Below are 25,627 nucleotides of genomic sequence, written 5' to 3'. Positions count from 1 at the left end.
ATTTGTTCGTCTTGACATGTTCAACCGCGTATGATGAGCGAATACGTAAAGTACGAGATTCGTCTCATATTGGTTCGTTAAACACGTTTGTTTATTTGCACACCCTCCTTACCATGCACACACCTTTGCTGTCACGTTATGAACACTTACCGTGCGATTGATGAATGCGCAGTAAAATGGAAGTGCAATACGAAATTTGCTGAATAAAACGTACAGTTTCATCTTGCATTTCATGTGGTAGGAATATGCTCGTTGTGTAAACAAGAAAGGTCTTAAACGTCAACTTTTCCGGTTTTTATAAAAATTTTATAAATCACATCAAATGCGTCCAAAATTTCAGCTCCTTGTTGTGTTCCTGGTGTGTGTGCTCACCACCGCACATTATAACAGATTGGAATATGAGGAATGCGTTCCATTCGGTAGTGCCTGTGGAGATTATGGACTAGCGCACTTTTACTCGCTCTTTCATTTCAACGGTCAGTACATGGGTGATGAACGGATGAGAATTCCATTTTCCATAGCACTGAATGCACCAATACTGGGAGCGATATGATTCTCAAACTAATTAAAATTAATGCCACTCAATACCACTGCTCTGCATCGTCATGCACAATTTTAGGGATAAAATTAGTAACACGAGCGTATCGTAGGTTCAAAATACCAGGTGTATCAAAAATATTTAATTATCACATTCGTTGCGCTGAATAAGCGACGTTCTCGCGGGACAAGAAATCATTTTCATCTCTTTAGTAGCATATGCACAGCAAATTTGTGAGTGCTTTTTTTTAGTCCACAAATATTCGATTTTGAGTGACAAGAACACTCTTTGAGCCTGGATATTGACTAAACCTCACGCATCATCCTCCTGATAATTTCCTTTCACTCTCAAGAAAAATTCTTTTCCCGAGATTCCGGTCTCTAAAACAGGCGCCGGCTTGTTAGAATTAACCCATTCATAAAATTCCTCTTCAGTGACCCGCATATCGGTTTTATCAACAACTTCGTACGATGTTTCCACAGAATAACCGATATCTTTAGTATTTTGCTCTCTGGAGCGCTCGTGGTATTGGAGGAAGTCCATTACCAGTGGATATATCATGGGCTTACCAGTGTGAATGCTTGAACGCTCATTTAAGTAGTTAATGACCTGTTCAGACGATTTACCATTCTCATACTCAACATCTAAAACTGGTGATACATCCGGATACCCGCTGTCAAACACAAACCGCAGCATTCCAAATACTGTTGTAACTCGTAACGCGTTCTCATCCACGGATAAATTCGCTCTAAATATTATTTTTAAGATATCAATTTCTTCCTTTCTTACGTCTCTCATCGGGGCTCGCCAATTGCAAATTAATTTGGAGAGATAGGTTATACAGCCGTTTCAGTTCTTGCTATGCGTAGAGCTTTCCATAAACAAGAATTGGATGAGCGTTCACCCGTTCCATAACTCTCATTAACGTACCTTGTACTCTTTAGTGGAGCGTAAATTTTCCGGAGTACATATTGCACATGCAATACGCACCAAATACGATAAACTCAAATAAAAAATTACGTTAATGGTACCAGAAATCGAGCACTGTGTTATTATTGGCATGCACTAGGCAGGGAATGGAACAAGGACAAGAACTGTGTTAGTTGATTGGTCAGTAATGAAAGAAGTGATAATAACAGATTAACTCTGCGATGGTGTCTTTGAAGTACCTATCGTAATCAAATGTAGCTCATGTTTCAAAACATGTTTAGTCAGCTGTTTCATGTATTGGCAGCTTAGTATGCTTGGTATCGCAACAGGTGCTGCGCACGATTTTAGTCCTGTAGTCTGCAACATGAACAATTTGTAGTAGAACATAATAGGAAAATATGCTCAATTATCTACGATTGTTAGCACATAGAGCGTAATGTACAGCAGTATTGTGTACAAAAGGCTTGTTTGGTTCGCCAAGATATTAAAAATGCTGTTAATATTTACATGACTTGATGATTGTGACGGGTGGTATTGAATATACAGGCATTGCTGTGATTTATATCCTCTGATAAAGGAAAATCGGAAAGGTGTGCTAATAATGACCTGCCCGATTATCATTACCTAGCATTAACATGACAGGTAATGGCTCGGAATTATATTTCGTGCACGAGCCTTGGAAATATCACAACAATCGATACACAGTAAAACACAGCAAAAATTCGCAAACAACTTTATTCAGTGTGGGATTCCCCTAAAAACGATCGTTCTTATTATGATGTGAGTATGGACTGTAAGCACTGAACTCTCCTGCCATGACCGCACAGCGGTCCAAATGATGGCCAAAATATGCTTTGTGGGCAATGTTATCCATAAAACCATACAAGTTGCTTGACATAAGGCTATTGGGAATGCTTGTCGCATCTCTTATAAGACAAGAAATGCTATTTAAAATGGCTATAAGTAATATTTTGGACATGGTAGCGCTCCTTAGATTTAACTATTTTTTAAACTTTTAAGTGTGATTGCTAACAATACTGTAACGTTAAAGATTTAATGATAGTGTTAATGAGTATCAATCGTGATTGGCATTTGCTTATGAATGACAGCCGTAATTGGTTGTATTTGAAATTAGGTATGTGCACCAATTAGGATGCTCACAACAATTGGTTGTTTTAGACGTAGAAATTGAGGCGAATCGCATTTTATTGCTCAATTGGTCTATTTTGTAACGTATTAGTGATGTGGAAGTGGTTGGTAGTTGAAACTGTCACCTATAGGTTCGGTGCTAAACCCTAAAATGTGATAATGCTGCGGCCTTACGCAACAAATATCGAATAAACAATATAATTATGATATAGCGAGGCTAAAAAGAATTTTTGTGGCTGTAATAATTACAAATACGTGTAAATCCTTTGAAACACATCCACGAGGTTTGAACCTGCTTTAAATCTATTTTTGAAACATAAAAAAGAGCAAAATTATCAAATGATAAATCACTGGGCCTGCAGCAAAGATATTGACTCATCCATAACAAAGCATTTAATCAGAATAGCAGCTATGTAATGGTACAGTATTCAAAACAGTACTAGCGAAGGTTTTGTGTGTATAGCAGCGAAATACGTGTAATTCTAATGAGGTAAATAGGTTTTTAACTGTTGAAATTGGTGCAAATAGTATAATATAGCAGATAATGTTTGCTCAACACTTCTCAAGTAAAACGTATTTTGATAATACGGGTCTGTAAAGTGTTCATGCTATTTATATGCGCTAGTGACCGTGTGATGCGCGGCACAGAAATTATCGTTGATTAATAAGCACTTATTTGTAATGAATTGATAATAGCGATCAAATTTTGGTCTATATTCATCCACATCAAAGTCACCAGCTGCCATCTTATTTAGATGTTGTTGTAATCGAGCACAAAGCTTAATGCAGGTACAACAGTGCCTTTTGAAGTGGTCGTACCAATTGTAAGTGCATTTATGTTATTTTCTGAGTTTTAGCACATTGAGTAACTCGATGAGTACTGATTCAGATCGATGAGTCTGTCTTTTTAATTATGCCTAAGGAGGTGAATTTGAGAAGAAATGTGCAAATTCACGATGTTCTGTTATATAGCGATGTAAATAGTTTAAAATGTTTATTCAGTCCTTTTATCCAACATACCATGTTCGTTCGCATTTACTTACCTGCAATGACTGTTTTAGCACAAATGTATGTTTATAGTGATGTTGTAGATGATGATTTGATTCTTTGTGGTCGAGGATAAAGTATTATACGCGGTAAAATTCCTATTTATGATTTTTGTCGTAAGACCGATGCTCGTCTTATAATAAGTAAGTTCATACAAGGAAAGCTGGGACAACCTACTCGTATCTTACTGCGCATACGCAAGTTATTCAACCTGTCCGAAGTGGATTGACCTTAGCGGAATCTTTCAGAGGTTAAAGAAAGCACGAATGCGGTAGTTGCAGACAACAGCTGGATTGATATTTATTTGGGTAAGATCTAAGTGGTTTGGGCAGGTATGACAGGTAATTTACCGTAATGCCTGTGCTAGAGTATTGTTAACAGACTGCAGTTGCACCTATCATTCACCAGAACGTAGTTGGAGCGTAAATCTCGCCAAATCCTTTTATTTGCATCCCGACATGGGCATCTTTCAGTTCAAAAATTTTCATCCAATTTTTTACCTTTTAACAGATGCGAGAATAATTCCTTCCCCACCTATGAAACGAGACACAAGACCCATTATCAACAGAGCATCAATTTACAAGCCTTTGATCGCATTCACTAGGAGACTATCGAACTATTCGTTCTTGTGCTGTGATACATTTTCGGAATGCATCATATCAGCACTTGGAGATGATGCAGGCCATCTGTTTTTGATAGATACGGACACAGAAGAGCGTAAATTTCTCAATACAGAGATTGGCGTGAGCTCATCTGCCATTTTTGACCTATGCTGGTTAAACAGCTCATTGATAGGCATAGCAAGCGGGGACTCAAACCTGTACCTTTTCGATGTATTTAAAGGACAGCTTACGCAGTGTAAGGGACATACAAAGTCAATACGATGTATAATACAAGCAATCAACCGTGTATATACGGGTGGTAGTGATGGAAAAATGTTTTGCTGGGATGTGAGAAGCAAAAATCCGGTGGTAGAGCTGAGTTTTTCTCCAAAAAGTCATAAAGTGGTGAGTGCTATCGCGCTGAACGGACAGGAAGAATACACGGTCTATGCGACTGCGACACCAGGTACGATCCTGAACACGTGGGATCTCAGGTACACGAAACGGGGAATGTATGTCTCCGAACAGGTTGGAATTGCAAGTGCGATTACTAATAGTGTGTATCACAGGGATCGTTACATCTATCTGCTACTTTCTAATTCCGGCATCCTGAGATTGACAGAAACGGGCGTATTCATGAATTACATACAACCTGGCAGTTCATACGGTGTAGCGCACGGAAAGATTGACTATAACGGTCACATGGACCTCATGTTTGCCGGCTTTGCGAACAAGGTGGCTGTGTATGACACGAATTATCCAGAGATTACGCACACGTACGAAATAGAATCGATCAATGGGCTGGATTGTATAGGAAGGAACACTTTCTTAACGTACGACGAGTACGGAAGAATAGCAATCTACGAATTGGTATGCAACGAAACATGCGCACAAACGGTATAAAGAAACTATGAGTCTGCAGGAAAGCACACTTTTTGCACAAAACAGCAAACTTATGGATGGACATTAACAAGGACAGCAGCCCTGCCAATACAACAAAATGATAAAAAGGCTTTACTTTTCTGGTTTAGGCAGCCTCAGCCGGTATTAAATCGGCTTCACCGTCATCAATGATAGAAAGAACACCAACCCTGTAGAACTTGTCACACGATCGCGCAAGATCATTGTTAGTGCCATTAAAGAAATAAAGCGGAACGTTGTTGTTCAGATAGGCGTAATACTCGAGCATTTTACGTTTGAGCGGCGGGAAATTTCCTGAAACAACGATCATCTTGCATCTCTGGTTCATCAGTGATTTGATACACTCTTTAAAGCCAAACAAAACATCACCGGTCTGTATTGCAAGGGGCAGCTTGTCCTCGAATGCGGTTTCCTTTGTGTTCTTCTTTGCCATTCTCAGGGTGTAAAAATTTTGAAATTTATTGCTCATAGAATTCAAGGAATTTTGAAATCGGTTTTGTGCACTTTTGCACACGGTATTTAGAGGAATAACTCGTTAGAATTAGGTCCTTGTACAAGAATGAATGGGTGCTTCATTGTTGTTGCCTGGTGCTGTGTAAAATATTCTTTGGGCACCGTTACGATAGCGGGTTGCTGCGCTTGTAAGCTGTGGTAACTAAGCGTAACAATTTTTAATACCTGTACTTGTGGCTTACGTTCATATAGAATGTGAATTTTGCAGCGAATGATGTCTAAGAAGTACCTTATAAATTATTAAATACGCTGTTTGCTTCTGTTATTTCTTACGTATGGCTGAAGAACCAGAAAATTTTCTAACATAGACAATTAAATCGTTGCTCCGTATTACTACGCTCATTTTGAATGCTTTCGCATATTTTTGGCGAGACATTTTTGTATCATATCGTAGAAAATGAGTGGTTTGGTGCAGAAGCCTGCAGCGGGCCGAATTTGTAAAATATAATAAGAGAATTTGTTATGGAATAAAGATATTTAAAAATATTGATAGCATTATGTTTTGGCCATGCTGTATCTCCATCCTGGCCCATGATCAGTAAGAATATTATTCTTGCCAGGTGAAGGAACATACGAGAAAGAGAGGAACAAGAACGATCAAGGAGTTAATTAAAGACACAGTTGTAACACGTAATTTATAACTTTTAAATCGACAGACGAAATAACTGTACCGGACTGGGAAGAACAATAAGTTAAAATATCAGAGAACATGTTTTATGGTAGAAAGATACAAAATATAATTGAAAACGTAATAAAATAAAGACTTTTCTTTTACGAGGGTCTCTGTCACTGGATAAAAGCCGATCATCAGATATAATAGAAATCAAGGGCGCTGAACACACCGATCTGAGAAAATGCCCATAAAGACAAATGTATCTGAGAAAATTCCCATAAAGACAAATGTCTACCCGAAACAACTCTTTTGTACCAACGCTGAATGAGCCATCTATCCCAGTACATCATTTAAGGCGACATTTTCACAAAAGATGACTGCTTATAATTTACATTTAATCACAACCTGCTGTAAACCACTGAATATTAGAATAAATCATTGAGGTTGTTCTGTTGCAGCAGTTGCTCAAAAATATTCAATGTTTCTGAGTTCTGGTTGTAACTTTTAGTAACATGGCCCAGCTCTAAATTTGAATACACGTGGACAATATTCTCTACGCCGGCCGTGAAAATGAGCGGCATCCTGCGGTGCATAACTACGCTATTGATCATACCCCTGGCATTCAGGAGCTTTCCGTACGTTTGTATCACATCAAATGGCTTTTTGGCATCTTTGAACTGGATCCCTGCATACGAAGAGTTGGAAAAGAAGTCGACCGTGTCAGAAATCGCTTCGTTGAACGGCTGTGCCAAAAACACATCTCTTTCCAGGTTCAGATTTGTCGTTGGCTGACTTGTAAACCGTCCCTGCTGTGTAAAAATGCTTCTGTTTCTTTGTTCCGTGCTCTTTCTTTGCTCGAGCCCTGTGTAAAATGTGTCAGGCAGATGCCAAAAGAACCCCAATTTCTTGTCGCTCCCTGCAAGGACCATTTTGTCGTATGGCCCGCCAAAATTGAAATTCTTCATTGTCCAGATATGTCTCAGCTCACGTGCGTAAAAAATAACCTGAGGATCGGCATCAGACGTTCGGTACAGGGTAGGAAAAAAGAATAGAGGAGAGGCAAGGATTAGCTCACCGTTATAATTAAATGTGGCATTAGACATTGGCAGCTCAAACCTAATGGTTTCGCTCCCAGAGAAACCAAATTCCTCAAAAAGAGTGACCGCGTCAGATGCTCGTTGCTGAAAAAAAGAGGGGTAGTATCGCAGTGCGGTGTTATATTTCAGATACGGCCTGTCAAGTTTACGCTCGTCTAGTAAATCCAGCTTTCCCTTCATACTTGCGACCAGTATCTTCTGCTCAATAGGGTGGTAATTCACCGTTGAAAGCTGCTGGCGGCACGCTAACTCGTTATACGGCGCACGCATCCGTAGATCAAAGAGCTCGAGCGACTGTGTGCTCGCCACGGCGAATAAATTGTCATCGTCCTTCTTCACATCAATCTTGTACGCCTGTTCGGACGCATTTCCTCCTCGATAAAATGGTCGATTCGACTTGTTAAGATCGTACACAAACGAAAATCCATCCAAGCCGCACGAGTACACATGGCTGTCCTGCTTTCCAAATTTTATAGAAAACACGTTGTTCTCGTGGCCGTGGAGAACTACGGGCTGGCGATCGAAGTTCTTTGAAAAGAGATCGTGCAGTATTATGCGTTTATCATCGGAGCCGGTGGCCAAATACCTGCCAATGTTCCTGCTTAGTGCAAGTGCGTTCACGCAACCCGTGTGGCCGGTCAATGCTTGTACGTATTTGAAGTCATTTGTCCTGCTACATGACATGGGGTATCCCTTTTTTCGCCAAATATCAAGTTCAGACGTGATAAGCTTTTGTTTTTTCTCCTAGCGGCATACCAAACATTTGTTAACCCGGAGGGATTGGGTACGGATCAAATCAACCGGTCCTTAGAACACCACCACCCATCAAATTTGTTCGAAAAAACATGCTAAGCAAACTTTAACAAACAGGAAGCTTAGAAGCACATGAATGACAGAGCAAGGCGATGATTTATCGTTTGCGCATAGCAAAATACTACGAATAAATGCTGGACAATGTGTCCAGAATCGAGATATTAGCATTTAAGATTAGCGCTACGATGGTATTTGCCGGTAAATCTCGCGGAAAAGGTTTCACATTTTTTATTTCTATCACTGCTTGATAAAACACTTCATGTGTGCTTTATTCATTGGATGATGTAGAGTGATAAAAATGAAGCACTCATTGCACATTAAATGCTGAATTTTGAGAATTTTATTTATTTTAGAATTGTGTTCTCGACCAGATCATGATTTATCAATTGGTACTGTCAAGTGTCAATGTATGTTTTAGCAAAAATAAAATACTAAAACAAAAAATAGAAGGAAACTGTGATAAGTTATTAGAGTGATGGAGTGCATATAAAACTATAGTACGTAGTTATATTAATAAGTATTAGTGAGGCGTGCTTTGAGAGCTTACTTTTGATCTGTTTGTTCAAAATGGTAAATTAATACTTCACGGCATGCCGACCACCTGTTATTTATGGTAAGTGATAATTAGCGCTTTGTAGAATTGAAATTTTAATATGGAAATGAGCCGAAAACACGATATGTTTTTTAAGGCAACTCTCTCATCACAATCGAATACTGATTAATTTTATTGTGCTTCGTGATCACTCAGCCACCTAGCTGCTCGGTTACGATTTAATGGATTCATGGTTCCTGGTCCACCGCTGATCGAAGAAAGTGCATTGGAAGCTCCTGAGAACCGCTGAATGGTTTTTTAAGCATATTATTTTTATTTTCCTTTAAGCAACGTAAGGCGCAATTACTGAGCCTTTTTCTCACCGTAGGAACAGGGTCCTGGATGAAGTAGGTCTGTAAAAAGTCTGGTAACCTAGTGGAGGCACTTGCCTCTTCGTTCGCTGGGTCCTGAATGCATTTCTTCTTGGCAAAAAGATATGTAAAACCTGGGGGTCTATCAGGTCATCGCACTAACAGATGTTGTGTTCAAAGAATATGGACGTTAACACGTTGATAGCGTGTAGAAAGCGGTAACTCTTATCATCGCAAGATGGTATATGAAATGATATTTAGTGTATTTCTAGTTGTTAGTGCATTCTGATCTCTGGGATAGAAATATACGCCATTCCAAACCTGAAACTCTACGGCTGCGGTAGGAGATTGTATGCCAGAACTGACATGTTCTGGGGTAAAAGCGTGCCAATATCAGTTTTGAAAAAGTCTGATCATAGACCTTCCATATACCTACGAATACCGAACATGTAGCATACATGGTGCAGTAGCATCCTTTATAGCTTATTCGGCGCATGTGCACATGAATTATACAAAAGTATCGGATTTGTTAGCCATCCAGGATACATGCTTTCGTTTTTAGCCATAAGCGCTTCAACATCAAAATTAAACGTATTTTGGTGAAGTAAATTTACAAAAATGTGTAGAGCGCAATTGAGTATGAGGCTCAGTAACAACCAAGAATTTTTTACCAGCGGATGACTTGAAATACCAGCACCACTAATGACGTAAACCATGTATGACGTTCGAGGTGTTTTGTAGATAGCCAAACCAATAATTTAGCAAAGCAATCATTCAACAAATGCAATTCGAGCTGTTATGTGTGTCTGGTAATGTATCGGTGATCAAAATTATGATGTAAAGCTAATGTTATTATCTAAGCATATATACTAGCACAAACAATCATTAATATTGGCAATTTATACTATATTCAGGTTTATTACCTGTTTGTGTGCTTTTCGCCTCAAATTTTGCGCGTTGTACGACCATGCGTATGGGATGCATAGTGTTTTACTCCGTAACACAAGGATGAAAAAACAAATTAATTATCTCTAAGTTTATAAAAACTGCTTTGCAATACACGTGTAATTCCGTATATGCGATTTTGGTCTCTTTCTGCGAGTTTAAACGAAATCGTTCAAGGGATGCGTACCGTATACGTAATAATCTATAGATGGAATCGGTATCGTGTTTGCTGCTATTCTTTGCATATTAAAACCAATTTACTATTTCCAAGACTGGCTACTACGGTGTGATGGCCTAATTGAACAATCTGATCGTGTATCCGTATTTTTGTCTTGGTTTCCCTAAAAACACAGTAAGTAAACAGCTAGAGGCACCAGTTCGGTTTAAAATTCTGTACAAATTTACTCAAAAATTTGCAAATTGTATGACCAAGATATCTAGCACGATACTAGATCTGCTTATGATCATAAATTGCCAACAAAGAGCATGCACAAGCGCTGTAAGTGGAAGATATTTGTTCTTAAACAAATGTTATTGTTGTGATGAGTGATTTTTTGTGTAAAGTCTTCTTTAAAATATCGGATGTATTGGTATAACACAAATTTTGTTCTATCTATTAGTCGGTCCAGATCAGAGATAGCCACAAATGTTGATACGTTAAATTTTAACGAAATGTGGCAAATCTGTTGGCGATCGTATGATAATCCGGGTGGATGATAGATGTTGTTGTTTACCTAATAATGAAATTATACAAAGAATTTTTTACCTTCTATTCATCATTACGTGTAGATACTCGCATGTTATTTCCACGACATAGTTTTGATTGGCTTCTTGAAGTATTTGAGATAATTTATTTGGAACCATAACTAAAATTCACTGTTGGTTAATACAACATGAAGGTAAGTACAGCCACAGTAAAGTAAGTACATTGTTACTTGTTTAAGACGGGATGAAAGTGTTTTCTCATGCATTCGAACCATCACTGGCGTAAATTATTGGTAAACTTTATTAGCTGATAAACAAAACGGTGAAATAGCAGAGGATAAAAGAGATTATCGCAGTGGCTTCCTCATGAAAAATAAGGATGTCTCGTTCGTTCTCTAATTTTGTCAAAGTTCAATAGCACAGTGAATTGTGATCCAAGCCATTCATGAAATTGTTATTCAAACTATTTTGAATTTACTAGGATGAGAAGCGTTTCCATGGTAAGTCTGTGTCTTTGACCCATCGTTAGTAATTAAATTCATTACCACAACACGTATCACTTTAGAAAATTGTTCGATCGAATGCAGCCTGTGTCTTGAAAGCTGAATTAAAATTTAAGGATCAGGTTGCAAAGTGATTTGTTCAAGCGCGTTTTCTTGAAACATTCGTGGCAGCAGATTGGTCCACACGTCTTGGTAAATTAAATTGAAACAAACCAAACCAATCAAAATGCTGTACCAGAGAATCTATCCGGCAACTAGGAAAGCCAATAATTGTGTTAACAACTATTGTCTTGTAAGAGTAAATGTTTAACACCAGTGCGATAAATTGTAAATTCTGTACACCTAGCTCCTTGCACATAACTCGGCACAACATATTTGTGTGACAAATCATGTGTAGTTATAATGATTTAATTGCACCAATTGTCATATTTCTTTTCATCTTTCTGTCTATCTGTCTGGTTATAGTTCATTTAAATATGTGTCAATCGAATAATTTATATAAATTAAACTTAATTAATAATTCAGAGCTTTGTGCCACCAAAATGGTTCGAAATAATTTAATTCTTGTCGTTGTTTGGTGCATCTGCTCTTATACTTTTGCATGGCATTGAATGCCTGACACTAGGTAAATACGTTAAAAAGCTTACTTTGCTCACCTGATTTATATAGTACCTCACATTGTACGAATAGATAATTTAAGTCCGGAACTATCATCCTTGGGTAATCCCCATCTATAAAGAGAATTTATTAACATTGCCAACCGACTTATTGCGCAACAGAATCTGCTGCAGATGATTAAACAGTCATCAACATTATTTATTTATTAATAATACTGTTCTATATATGTGTCATGGTTAATTACATAACATTAAGTGTATACATGCACCAAATTGGAAGAGTTTAAGTCTTATACATGGTATCATACACTCCATCACGGCTCATACTCCTTGAATCGCTTTCTTCTCGACATCGTGCAGTGGTTCCGGTAGTGCTGCAGCATGTTGTCCTTCCGCGAAAAACTTTTCTTGCAGTCGGGATTCAGGCATTTGTACGGTTTTTTTCCTGTATGCACGATATAATGCCTTTTGACTCGGCTAAGGGATGGAAAATTTTTCCCGCAGTTCTTCTTCGGGCAGTAATACATTTTATTATCGTTTTCGTATCTAACTTTGAATATATCATCCGGAATCTGATATCCATCATATAAATAGTCAATTTCATCGTGCCCTGCATCTTCACTCTCCCTATGACTCATCCTTGCCATCCTTATTGCGTGTTCCCGCTCCCTTCTAAATTGTTCTATCCGCTCTATCTCGGCCATTTTTCGCGATTCAATCTCTGCTTGTTCGAATAAATAATCCAGTGCAGTCTTGTCTCTTGCCATCTTCTCGTCCTCAGCGTTATCTCTACCGTGCAAATTAACCTTGATCCTGCGATGCGACGTTTCCGTGCTGTTATGTTGTGATTTAGGTTTTCTAATATCAAAATTTTCCGATACTTCCGAGGAGTCGCTTAATTCCGTAGGTTTTTTCCTCATTCTTTCCCTGTTATTTGATTTTTCTCTTATATATTTATTATTCTCCTTTTTAATATTATTAAGGAGTGACATATCCTTTTCCTTTTGTAGTCCCCTTAACGATGCCATTGCGATTAAATCCAAGTGTTCCAGAGCGCTTTCGCCGTTTGTCCCGAACAAACTTATGCACATGTTCTCGCGAACTGCCCCAAAATTTACCCTCTCTGAGGGTAGAATAGAGCCAACCGGCGATCCGACAACATATTCGTCCTTTTCCTTTGTGGTTTTTTCCCATTTCATATTATTTACACGAAATTTCAAGTTGTGGAGATTGAAGCGGAATTAAATAAATAGATCATATTAATAAATTATTAATTGCAAAAATAAAAGAGGCAGAAATTGATCACAGATGACCATTTTAATAGATGGGAGCATTAACAAAATGCGATTTTTAGATGTTCAAGAAAATACGTCGATAATTATTCGTTAATTGCACTTTTTATTTAATCTGAAACTACCAAAAACAAAAAATATTTAATTTAGATTTACCATTTATGGTCAAAATCATTTTTCACATAAATGTCAAAATGTCTGATATAAGACACTGTTATCGCAAAATTAATAGACAATAAATATTTATTAAATGATAAAAAATGTTAATGGCTCTTTATGTAAATATTACATTCATTTGAACAAGAAGAGAAATTTTTAATTACACGTAGAATATTGCTGTCATATGTTGCCAATGCATTGAGCTATCTCGTAAAATATATTGATTCTGGCGAATTGGTACGTATTATGTCAAAATGTCGACAGGTATTCTAACCTGGCGATAAAAACCACCGATATACCGATGATTGGTGGATTAACATGCAATGAAATAGTTTGATGCAAAAATTGTGCATTATATATTTCAAGAATGGTGTCATAAATGGCTGCTAATGGTATCTTGTTATGTCTGAGTACTCCACTTTTAGAACAAGCGAATTCAATCAGTGTATTCGTGATCTCAGTGTCATAATTCCATATTTGGATAATTATTAAAAAACTATTTGATAAATTACTCTTATTTTTATCTCATATTCTTCGATCAGTAGCGCTGTTTTAATATATGTCCGAGTGAGTATGCTATTTTCTTGACTATCTAGTCCTCAATGTGACTTGGCTCTCAGTCAGAGGTCACCCCAAATTCAAGAAAATTTAAATGGTTAATTAATTAAAATGGCTAATCAGCCAAGACACGGATATACCTTTTCAAATAAAACTGTCAAAACGAAAGCAAACGTTGTTGAAACCTAGACTCGGTGCGAACGCATTCTCTTCCGCTGCGAGCTTTTAATTTATCATGGTGGAAAATATGATTGGTGTGATAAAATCATTTACCGGCAATTTAGCAATATTGTTGCGCAAATCTGGTATCAACATGTTTATTCCGTGCTTGGAAGCATTAAGATCTGTTTTCTTTACGTTATGCCACATTACTGCATGTATGCGCGAGATAGTCTCTGTTTTAACTTGTTTAGTGTGGTATGGGGTGAATATGCGCTAATCCTACAGAATTACATTCTGCAAAGGACAATTGACCGCCTAAACAGTTCTAGAAAATAAAACTTTACATCGTGAGAGATGTCTACGATTACAATCCATTCAGTGCATCTCTTCTAGATAGTGTTCAACAATTTGTTTGTTGAGCTTTACTTTTCATTTAACATTTTTAATAAACATCCTACTATATTAAATCGTAAACAGTATCTGAATGACATGCTTTTCGTCTGACGGCTTTATCGACCTGTCAAAGGCAAAACATTGGGTCGCTGGTGTTGTGCTAGTACTGAACTATCAGATGAAAACAGGACGCTTTGAATAAACGATCTGAGTAAATCTGGTATTCATCCCAATAAATGAACTTTCAAAAGAGAAAACATTAAAGATCGTTTAATGAGTTAATAACACTTGATACGAGTAACATTTTATATCATTGATACGCAGTTTTTACGTATAAATCATATTCAGTGCATTCTCTATTTCCTATTTGGCGGGCTACCAGTGAGCAATTGGTAATGTTGGATTAGTTTCTCAAAATGCAGGAAGTCACGTAATTACACATATCAGTGTTAAAATATGACAATCTATCCGACCAGACACTCGAATTTACGTTTCAATGTCCTATTGTTTGGTATAGCTGTTCGTACTCAAAAAATACGGTAAATTTGAATGTTACGTTGTATGTACATATTTGAATGGCTTGGACAGCCTTTATTAATTAAGCAATTTGAGCACAAAACAGAGGGATATTTCGGTATTGGTTGAATAATTGCTACCAGTCTTAGACGGTGGCACCAAACAGCAAGCAACGAATAGTTCATAACGGATGTATACGACATTGTAAACTCAACACAATGACATGTTTATATGATATCTTATTACCGAATAATAACTCCATTGGGAGGTTTATCCCGCTCAAACATACTGAAGCATCAAACATAGGATCACAGATGGTTCCACGAGTCAATTAAAAATATTTATTGCAACAAAGTTGATCTGTCTAAAATGGTAAAATTTAAATTATCAATGATATAATTTAGAATAACACTAATCTTCCAAATCAAGCACATTGTTACTTCAATAACCATGCGTTATAACCACTATAACAATATTTACTCTGTCTCACGGTTGATTAATCGAACTGTTAAATGGCCCGACATATAGCGTAGCAGCTACCGGTGTAGATTATGAATAGTAAATCATTCCACATTATGAAGATGCACGCATTTGAAATGCGACAAAAAAGCTTTGGTAATACCCACCATTGCGATTCTTGATATAATATTTCGTTGAGATAGAAAAGACCATGGTGATCATGTTGGTGGCAACTTTTAATACAACGATTGTGTACTATCAACTCATGGAAACACTCCACCATGATGTAAAACCGAAGAAAGAAATCTATTCCTATTATGCAGCCTCATAAACCACTCAAAATTTTCTTACGTGCATGTTCAACGATAAATTACCATTTTCAGATTTTAAAACATAGTTAAAAGAATTGCTTTGCTTGAAGAAACGCACCTTCCAGCTCAACACCTCAGCAGGTGACACTTACCTAAAATTATCGGCATATTTCTTGCTAACTACATCTAAAAGGACGATAAGTTCATTTATATGAGGTAATTAAAACGAAAAGTACATGTTGTATTTTTCATTACGAGGTTATCCGCGAATCATAGCCACTATTGGTCATGCCAGCTTTTCTTCAAGGGTGTTCGTTATGCTATTCTAAATTTCTGGTCTTGTGGATGGCACGACTACATTTTACTGCCTCAGTGTTAATTCGTGCTTGTCCATTTGTTTCACCAAGGATGAACCGATCTCGTACATTTGTATATTTTTGATTCGCCGAAAGGTCTAAAGAATAAGCCGTGAATTTACACATAAAGCTGGTTCTGATTTTCCATCGCTTATTTGACAATCTCATCTGAGTCGATAATTTCCTGCCAGTTCGTACCTAAGACCATGTCTAATTTTGTGATGAAATAGTTTTATCTTAAATTTCGTATTCATCGATGTCGGAACGCCATGGCGTAATTACACTAAAAAGGAAGGACCTCCCGGGATATTTGTTTAATTTTCGAGCACAATACTCGAAGTTCTTGATGTTTTACCCACTACTACGTAAAACTTCTGCAAAATTATAATAAAAGGTCTTAATGTTTCAGTTGAAGCATAGCACTCTGTGAAATGTGGCATAGAAGAATTTTACTAAAACGTATTTGTAATGAATAAGGATTATACGTCCATAAAAAGTATAAAAGGTATGGCAAGTCCTGCAACATGTTACTTGGATAACATTGCAACAATTTTCATGGGTATGAGGCACCAAAAAGTGTAAGAAAATATACTTTTTACGAATTGATACGCTAAAAAGCATACTAAGGATAAAAAAACTTTTGATTGATTTGACATTTTAATCATTGCAAATAAAACGCAGATATCCCCTCACCACATGCTTACAATGGTAACTATGTTATCTGCATTTTGTGCGTTTTTTCAAGCTTTCTGTATTAATCCTAATGAGAGTGGTGAGACATGGAATATCAGTAGCGTATGCATCGGTTCAAATGTTGCCGTAGTCGATGATGCGCGTAACGATGAAGTGAATTGTGAGAGTCTGGATGTTTTATTGGTAAGGTTCATTTCAGGTGAACATGGCGCTAGTGAAGGTGCATATTGCGAGTTTCAAGAAAGGAATGGGATATTATGCCAGGACGAAAACGGAAACTATTTCTTGGTGAAGAGCTGGGGCAATGTAAGGGATGTTGTTGCTCTAATTAATGGAGAAGATGTTAATTATTATCGTAGTAGATTTTATTCGTTTTATCGCGAGAACAAAAATGAGTTACAGGACTCAGCGGATGCAGACCAACAAAAGGACAGCGAGCAGTTCGCCAACAGAATGGAGGGTTGCTTATCAACGGCACAACCAGAGTGTTTTGGTCAAACCAAAAATGAAGAATACTCGAATTATGAGTTGATCACAGACAGACGTATAGTTGGTATGACAATTGAAAACACTCTCACAGAGCATATTGACATCTACTTTAGACCGTCTAATTCGCTTCTTTTATTCTTGTATATTGCAGTGGTAAGTTATTTCTTGTTAACATTGTTTTAAGCACTGGTAATTAAATCAAGGGGAGAATTCGTAAAATGTTGAGTATATTTCTCATTTTCACAGTTCAAAAAAATAATTTAATCGATCTATTCTCCATATCACGAATTAAAGCAAAACCATCGCTTTTATTAGGTGATATATGCCATGCGTTGATAGAGCGTAGTCCATAAAGCAATAATTACGTTTGTTCGATCCTCAATCCATCAGGTGCATCAGCAATGCGAATAGAACATCTCTGCTTTGTATACGATATTTTTATGAATTATATTTCTATATTAGGACAAGGTCACAATATCAAACGTGCTAAATCACCAATATAAAGCGTAGTTGGTAATTTGTATGGTAATTATTGTATTGGAAGATGTATTATCGTTCTTGGCCGTGTATGACTATTCCTATTGTCTTTTGCCGTTAATATTGTGGTCTTATGAATGGAATCCTCTGTTTTCACAGCTATTCGTAAATTATATGCACCTTCCCATTTATTTAATTTTTTCTCATTTAAGTTAACCCACGCGATGATACTTTCAATAGCAGACGAGGGAAAAAGGTACAAAAACAAGGAGGACATACAGGCACTCACAAAAAAAATAAGCGATGAAATACAAATAATAAACTTAACAGGCAACGTGTTCCATTCTCCTGCGCTAAAAGAGCTGTTCAAAGAGCTCAAAAAAATTACAAAATTAGAACGACTCATCGCCTCAAAAATTTTTAGTGCTTTGCCCAGCAGTGAGCTGCTGATCGGTTTAAGTATCATCGGCGAGTTTGTTGATCCAGCGAATTTGGTGGAATTAGACCTGTCGGAGAATGCTATAAGTGCAGTTCTACCAGAACCGTTCTTTGAGTTTTTGACTAGAGCGGACAAATTGAAAGTTTTGAGGATGAATAATTGCGGACTGGGCGCAATAGGAGGAAAAAATTTGGCGAGAGCATTGGAACAGGTAAAAGATAAGAGTAACTTGGAGTACATAGACATATCAAAAAATAAGCTGGATTACAGCGCAACAGAAATAGGAAGGACGTTGAGTGCATTTCCGAATTTGAGAACGATCAAAATACAGTATAATACGATACAGAGGGTCAATATGGATGATTTTATCACATCTTTTGAATTTCACTTCTTGAAAAGCCTCGATTTACGAGACAATTTGATATCTGTGAATGGATGCAGAAATTTGGGACGGTATTTTGTGAACTGGGACACTGAAGAGTTGTTCTTGGGCGATTGTTTGATAGGAAACGAGGGATTAGAGGCATTCATAACTGAGGCCAGCAAGAATATGGCGAAAAAAGCGGCACCAACAGCACATAAAACCGCAAATAATCTTGTTCTTGATTTTTCATACAACAATATATCTCAGGAAGGAGTAAATCTTCTTGAGAGCTACTCAAAAGATATCATGATCAACAAATTGATGATTTACGGCAACGATTTCGAAGACTGTTCTGCACTAGTAGGAAATATTTCTGAAAATAAAGGACGGGTGGTATACGAAGATCCGGATGAAATGGAGACTAACGAAATTGATGAGTCGCTTGTTGAAAAGTTTGCAAAAATTTTATGATAAATGAATGTTGAAAATCAAGTAGTGTTGTTCACTCTCCTCACGTGTACACGGATGCGTTATATTACGATGGTGTTTTAGTTGCTAATGAGAGGTTTCACGCAATTGATCCTGCTGTGTAGTAATATCTGTGTTTACGATATATTTTTTGTGTAAGTACTCAATTGCACCCTGTACCGCGATAATATCTTTTTATCATATTTAACAAGCATGTGCACTGCCATCAATACCAATCTTGTACCGCGATAATATCTTTTTATCATATTTAACAAGCATGTGCACTGCCATCAATACCAATCTTGTACCGCGATAATATCTTTTTATCATATTTAACAAGCATGTGCACTGCCATCAATACCAATCTTGCCCAAATGTTGATTTTCAATCTTCCTTTAGCATCAATTTCTGGTACATGAAACATACGAATCGGTAACGAATTCGTTCATAACAAGTGAATACGTGCCCTTACGTATTTTTATGATACATGCATGTGGTAAATTGTGGTGCACCATATAAGAGCATCATTTATACAAGCATATCATGCCAATACCATACTCCATAGTTCCATTTAGAACAACATTCGTGATCGTTTCGTGTGAAATACGACATATCGTTTTCAGCTCATCAATCCGAGTTCCTTATAAATTCAGTTTTTCCTGTGATTATTCGTTCCATTGATACCTCCGTTCGTCACTGCGTGTGGTAAGAGTAACATCTTACAAGACAGGTACGTGCCATAAGGCACAATTAATTGCTTTATTTGCAGTCTCAATGTCGTGCACAATATTTTGCCACACAAACACCACGGACATCGTTGTGTGGTATGGTTGGCATACATAATTTTATCCTTTTGAATTATACTCCTAAAACGATCCTGTGCAAAGAACAATTCAACATACTGCACTACCGGTACATTTTGTGGATATGATTACCTGTTATAAACAATAAAGCAAGAAAGGTACGTTTTAAGGCTGAAATGATTTTTTTATGTGAACGGTAAAAAGCATCATACCAACAAAGTTTTATCACGCTGTTACGTTCTGTTTTGTCACCACGTGAACCAGCAGGACGGTAAGTAATATGCCTTTGGTGAAAAATATGGATTTGCAGTTCGTGATGAACAGAACTAAATTTATTTATTGCTTTAGTTACGCCGGCAAATCATGCCGCACCGGCTGTATAATAACAGTTAACGGACAGTAATGGGTGTTCAATCATATTCTGGCCACATTTGATGTGTGTGCTAATTCATGGCTAAGACATTAAATTGTATGTTTTGTAATTTTTTGTATTTCTACATTTACAGAGCGTAGAGATGAATGAGCGTGGAGAAGTAGCGAGGAGTAGAATGCTGGGTAAACGCTTTAATCGGTAGTTTGGAAGTAAATCGATCTCATTTAAAAGACCATGCTATTAAACGTGCTTTAGCAAAAGAACATCAAGAACTAGCAGCTATGAATGCGACACAATTGGTGCAAAACAAAATTTGAGGAATAAAACAGAGCAAAATAATATTTTATCACAGCACAGATATTTTTGTGCCATCTAATTGCTTACTCGTCCATCATCACAAGATAAATTTCATTTCCCAATTTTTCTCACATCCTCCCAAATAGTGCAATACACCACCGTATTTTCGAGTGATGCATCGGCCGGAGGGTGTTTATGGCGTAAATTGTGTGCTATTGATGATTTATAAAGAGAACTTTATTATTGCGTTTGAATTGTGAGCATTTTATGGCACGTTTTGCAAAAATAATGTTTAAATTGCGGATTTGATGACACCTTTCGAGATTTTGATCACGGCTTGATCTGTTTCTATATTAAAACAAAGAAATGATGTACAGCGGCAATTATTTAGTATTATTATAGTACACTCGTCTTGTTTTACCCCGTGATTGGTTGTATGCGTTCATTTTCGCGTGCATCACTTATTTGTGCAAATTTTTCGTAATACTATCGCTCATCGCTACAAGCGCTTCAACGTGCTGTTGTTGCTCTATCGTGCAGAATAAGCGCTATTTTGTGCTGTTGGAGCCGGAATACCAGGTAGAACATCGTTCCGCACCACGTCTTGAGATCAATGCTCAGGTATAGGTACCGCAGTTTATAACATTATAACTCTTCCAAGCACAGTCACACAAAAAGTATTAAACTGCAATTATTACACGTTTTTTCCGTTCTTGTGTGAAATAACGGAGGAATTTAAAAAATTTTGTTGAGGGCCGGGCACACTGCCGAACTGTTACAGAGCAGTGGTAAGTAACACATACCTTAGATAGCCGTACCGCAATGATTCGTTCGCAAAAGTCTTTTCTCTTTAATTACATCACTGTAAAGCACAGTGATCGTAATTTGTAAACATGACAGAAACGATCAGATCCTTTAATCCGCATGTGAAGAGGGAAACCATTCTTATCGGCCTGCACAGCCGTAAACGGTACGTATATGATGAATATAATAAGAAAATGTGCTGTACATGGTAATGGGCGCATCACATGCTCATTCTCACGTGCTGAAAGAACAAAATATTCCGTTATTTTACATGTATCAAGGTATTAGCCGGTTTGTTATTTCTTGGTGTCGTGATCATTTACTTAGAACTGGGGAATTGGCAGTTCCTTAGGATTAAAATACCTTACTGTTTCAGAGTTGAAAGGTATTTTCTCCTCCCATCATCTTAACATTTTCTGTTCCATAGCACCAAAATATTTATTTTTTCGAACTTTTCATCATCGCTGAACCAAAATACCCCGCACCACACCTCAAATTTTCCTTTGCTCATTTACCAGATGTTCTCACAAGAAAAGTGTGCTTGTTTGGATGATGTGGCACGAAGTAATGGCAAACGTACTTTTAATATAAAAGTATCAGGTGTTCCCAATTAATTGCCAGTCAAAATAAAAAGGTACTTTCCTTACGATCAGTGTTACGCGATCAGCATCATTTGTAGAAGAACACCTTTTTGGTGGTGCTGAGACACTTTTTGGCTGCAAGAACGTTTCTCTAGATCGTTACGTCCTTTTTTATAACCGCAATTGCTCAAAATTGCGATATTAACGGATCGTTTCACAGGTGATAAAAAACGTGGTATGGAGGTGCCTGGTGCACATACACGCGTTCCGGTGCGTGCTGTGCTGTGTGCCGTGATGATCACCAATTTTTAATTTAACATTAAAAAAGCGACATTTTCTTGCCCTATAAAAATAAAAAGCGTGCATGAGAAATAAACAAAACGCAATGCACACACCGTTGAACAACGAAGAGGAGTTCGAGAATATGGAAGTGTACGAGCCGGACGAGATAATAGAATCATCGCCAAACAGGAAGTACGTGAAACTGGGATGCAGGCTGGGCAGCAGCAACTACAAGAAGATATTTCGGGCGAAGCAGAAGGTGCCGTACACATCGGGTGAGCTGCCCGAGGTGAATGAGCATGGAGAGGTGCAGGAGTACAAGAAGGTGGGCGTGGTGTGGAACGTAGTTACCGTTTCATCGCTTGACCAGGAGCTCATCGACAAAAATACATACATTGAGGAGATGGAACGTATAAAAGCGTGCAAGCATCCCAACCTGATACGGATCATTGATTCGTGGCAGTATGAGGACGACTACGTGACAATCACCGAGGAGATGAGCGAGGGTAACATCAAGGAGTACATCGGTAAGCATGGTATGCCCACGCGAGAGCGTCTTCTTGACTGGCTACACCAGATTTTGGCTGGGCTTAAGTGCATGCATGGCATGCACATCATACACAAGAATTTGAAGTGTTCGAACGTCTTTCTGTCGGTGCGTGATGGAACCGACATCGTAAAATTGGGCGACTTCGGCATTTCTGAAGCGAAGTTTAAGAATAGAATGCCCACCGTGGGCACCCCTGAGTTTCTGCCCCGAGAAATTTATGAAGGTTCGCGGTACACCGAGGAAGTGGACGTGTACAGCCTTGGGTTCCTTCTGATCGAGCTGTGCACGGGCACGTGGCCATATGCAGAGTGCAAAGATGAGTTTGACCTGCTCAAGAAGGTGCTACTTGGCCAGTTACCGTCTGCGGTGCACAAAATCAGAGATTCGTGTCTTAAACACCTCATATTTCGTTGCATCACTTCAGTTTACGACCGTATCACCGTGGACGAGTTGCTCGAGCACCATGTCTTCTTCCCTGACGAGCAGTGCAACCATTTCTGTATTTGTGAGCGACCAGGCACCGTTTTGCAGCTTGCAAGGAGCAAGAACAACCTGCAATGCACGCTCATATCAATACAACCTGATGCCATGCATCTCCAGCTGCACCTGCCCGAGTCCGAGCAGTTCATCCGTTTTAAATTCCATCATGACAAGGATACGATCGACAGCGTGATGTCTGAAATGCTTGAGGAAGAAATCATCCGTACAAACATGTATGCCGAGCTGTGCGATCTTTTTAAAACGAGTATAGAACGTGCGAAGAAGATTAAATCGTTGAATATTGTAGAAGAGGGCATTTTCGACGTTGGAATGATTGAGATTAAGCAGATACAACTCGGTGAGCACTTGATCATGGACGTTGATCAGGGATATGCCTATGCTAGTCGTGGTGGAGGGGGTGTTAATGGGGAGGAGTACAGCGAAATTGATTATGAGAGGATGAAAGAATGTGATGTGCACCAGTATGCATCTCCTGATGAAACAAAGGATCGTGATGTAGTTGATCAGCTTGGAATGGTGGACAAAAGAATGGAGAAAAGGATTAGAGAGGATGAGTCGGAGAAGAGCGGTAGTTCGTTTGTGGTGGAGAGCAGGGAGGTGTATGGGCAGAATGATGCACCAGTGCTCACAGTGATAAGGTCTGACACGGTGGTTGATGGCGATGAGGACAGGTCTAAGGATGAGAGGAACGGTAAGGATCGGAACAGTGATAAAGATGAGAATGGCGATAAGAAAGGGGATGGTGATAAAAGTACCGCTAGTAACAGCGACAGTATCACTGAATACAACGGTGAGTCTACGGCTGAAGATTTTGCTGCAAAGGACGCTAGTACGGCTATAATTGTTAATCCATTGGAGAGCAGCTCACTGCATGGTGTACTGCTGGGAGACAGCGAAAAGGAGAAAGAGGCACGTAATGGAGCTATTGCTGAGTATGTAATTCGTGGGCAGCAGGGTGTTGGTGATAGTGCGTGCCAGAACAATGTGGAGAAAGAGGGTGTGGGTAGTACATCTGGTACGTGCAATAAAATAAAAGAAAATAAAAAGGCTGAAAATGATGTTTTGGGTCAGAATATGGGGTTAAAGGAGAGTGTATATGATGGGGATGGCACGTATCAGAGGATGGAGCAAAGTAGGAGTATGTTGGTTTCTGCTGGTCAGAAAACGGAGCAGAGCAAGGACTCGCCATCAATAATTCAGAAAACGGAGCAAGGCAAGGACTCGCCATCAATAATTCAGAAAACGGAGCAAGGCAAGGACTCGCCATCAATAATTCAGAAAACGGAACATGGCAAGGATATTACGCACGATGAGAAAGCCGTGAAGGATGAGGATCGAGTGAGCATTGAAGATTTCGTAAATGAAACAGCATCAATAGTGAACAGAACGCCTGATATAGCAAATGAATGGGTAAAATTGCTCAAGGAACAGGAGATAGACACGGTAGAAGATCTTAAACTGCTCGTGGAAGAAGACTGGGATGCACTTGGTCTACCCGTATTTGCAGCACGTGCAATGATGAACACCCTGTACGGCAAAGATAGACAGCCTGTTAAAGAGAAGCACCAAACAACGAACACCTCAATACCTGAGTACACAGATGACCTGCAAATCAAAGATTTCATCGTTGATGTGTGTACGCTTGCATGTAAGATTGAGAATGCGTCGCTGTGGGAGGCCAAGCTTACCAATCAGGAGATACGTACGGTTGGTGAGTTCAAGTCGCTGCATTCTAAGGATTGGAACAAGCTGGGACTGTCAGTGTTCTGCTACAGGATCCTTAAAAATATTTTAAATAGAAAGGGAAGATTACCTTTTGTGAGGTGAGGTAGTCTTTAAATTATGTTAATTAGTTTGGTTTAGTAAAGTGATTGTTGTACAATGGGGGTGTTTTATACAGATGGTACGTAGAGTGTTGTACAAGTGGTATTTGTGTGAATTGATGGTATTGGTGAGGTACCTTGGATCAATACATCGTTACAAATTTAATAAGATATATCTAAAGGTGATGCCATGTAATAATAGTTTATCCAGTGTCTTTGTCAATAACCATACGTGTGTAATAGAGGCTGCCTTTGGAAGAGGAGGGATGAACGTATTTAAGTTTCTAAAATTGAAGGGTTTTTAATAATGGTGCATTCTTGAAGGATAAGGAGATGTGATATTAGGGTATAGTGCGTATTTATGAATGGTAGTGCTGAAAAAGATAGGAGAAGATAATTAAACGTACTTTTAACGAAAAAATGTGTTGAAGAATGCTTTTGTATTCGATAGGATAAGTTGCACGTAATTGGCAGGGCAATATCATGAGAGGGTACGGAACAGGGGCTGAAATACGGATTGACTGGGAGTGAGTGAAATAGAGTGAATGATTGAATGTGTTGATTGGCAAGGAGTGAGTGAA

At 38.3% G+C, this 25,627-nt stretch overlaps 8 protein-coding genes across 8 annotated transcripts; 4 read left to right on the top strand and 4 right to left on the bottom strand.

The window, feature by feature from the left end:
• Positions 1–665: 665 nt before the first annotated feature.
• Positions 666–1,336, bottom strand: VCUG_00844 (uncharacterized protein; the record flags this gene model as incomplete). Its single annotated transcript, XM_008075673.1, has 1 exon — positions 666–1,336. One exon carries the CDS (start codon positions 1,334–1,336, stop codon positions 851–853), a length of 486 nt encoding a protein of 161 aa, XP_008073864.1. The 3' UTR covers positions 666–850.
• A 2,864-nt stretch (positions 1,337–4,200) lies between these two features.
• VCUG_00843 (uncharacterized protein) lies at positions 4,201–5,255 on the top strand (the record flags this gene model as incomplete). Its single annotated transcript, XM_008075672.1, has 1 exon — positions 4,201–5,255. The coding sequence occupies one exon, from the start codon at positions 4,201–4,203 to the stop codon at positions 5,167–5,169; it is 969 nt and encodes a 322-aa protein (XP_008073863.1). The 3' UTR covers positions 5,170–5,255.
• Positions 5,256–5,269: 14 nt separating this feature from the next.
• Positions 5,270–5,620, bottom strand: VCUG_00842 (uncharacterized protein; the record flags this gene model as incomplete). Its single annotated transcript, XM_008075671.1, has 1 exon — positions 5,270–5,620. The coding sequence occupies one exon, from the start codon at positions 5,618–5,620 to the stop codon at positions 5,294–5,296; it is 327 nt and encodes a 108-aa protein (XP_008073862.1). The 3' UTR covers positions 5,270–5,293.
• An 801-nt stretch (positions 5,621–6,421) lies between these two features.
• VCUG_00841 (uncharacterized protein) lies at positions 6,422–8,094 on the bottom strand (the record flags this gene model as incomplete). The annotated part of the gene is made up of 1 exon (XM_008075670.1): positions 6,422–8,094. One exon carries the CDS (start codon positions 8,092–8,094, stop codon positions 6,739–6,741), a length of 1,356 nt encoding a protein of 451 aa, XP_008073861.1. The 3' UTR covers positions 6,422–6,738.
• A 4,022-nt stretch (positions 8,095–12,116) lies between these two features.
• On the bottom strand, positions 12,117–13,095 carry VCUG_00840 (uncharacterized protein; the record flags this gene model as incomplete). The annotated part of the gene is made up of 1 exon (XM_008075669.1): positions 12,117–13,095. One exon carries the CDS (start codon positions 13,093–13,095, stop codon positions 12,211–12,213), a length of 885 nt encoding a protein of 294 aa, XP_008073860.1. The 3' UTR covers positions 12,117–12,210.
• Positions 13,096–16,798: 3,703 nt separating this feature from the next.
• Positions 16,799–17,467, top strand: VCUG_00839 (uncharacterized protein; the record flags this gene model as incomplete). Its single annotated transcript, XM_008075668.1, has 1 exon — positions 16,799–17,467. The coding sequence occupies one exon, from the start codon at positions 16,799–16,801 to the stop codon at positions 17,465–17,467; it is 669 nt and encodes a 222-aa protein (XP_008073859.1).
• Positions 17,468–17,985: 518 nt separating this feature from the next.
• On the top strand, positions 17,986–19,082 carry VCUG_00838 (uncharacterized protein; the record flags this gene model as incomplete). The annotated part of the gene is made up of 1 exon (XM_008075667.1): positions 17,986–19,082. One exon carries the CDS (start codon positions 17,986–17,988, stop codon positions 19,033–19,035), a length of 1,050 nt encoding a protein of 349 aa, XP_008073858.1. The 3' UTR covers positions 19,036–19,082.
• Positions 19,083–22,231: 3,149 nt separating this feature from the next.
• On the top strand, positions 22,232–25,050 carry VCUG_00837 (WNK protein kinase; the record flags this gene model as incomplete). The annotated part of the gene is made up of 1 exon (XM_008075666.1): positions 22,232–25,050. The coding sequence occupies exon 1, from the start codon at positions 22,255–22,257 to the stop codon at positions 25,048–25,050; it is 2,796 nt and encodes a 931-aa protein (XP_008073857.1). The 5' UTR covers positions 22,232–22,254.
• Between the last annotated feature and the right edge of the window lie 577 nt (positions 25,051–25,627).

This window comes from Vavraia culicis (assembly GCF_000192795.1).
Source record: "Vavraia culicis subsp. floridensis unplaced genomic scaffold supercont1.11, whole genome shotgun sequence".
Lineage (NCBI taxonomy): Eukaryota > Fungi > Microsporidia > Pleistophoridae > Vavraia > Vavraia culicis.
Note: the sequence above shows the minus strand (reverse complement) of the source record. Positions and strands in the feature narration are given on the sequence as shown.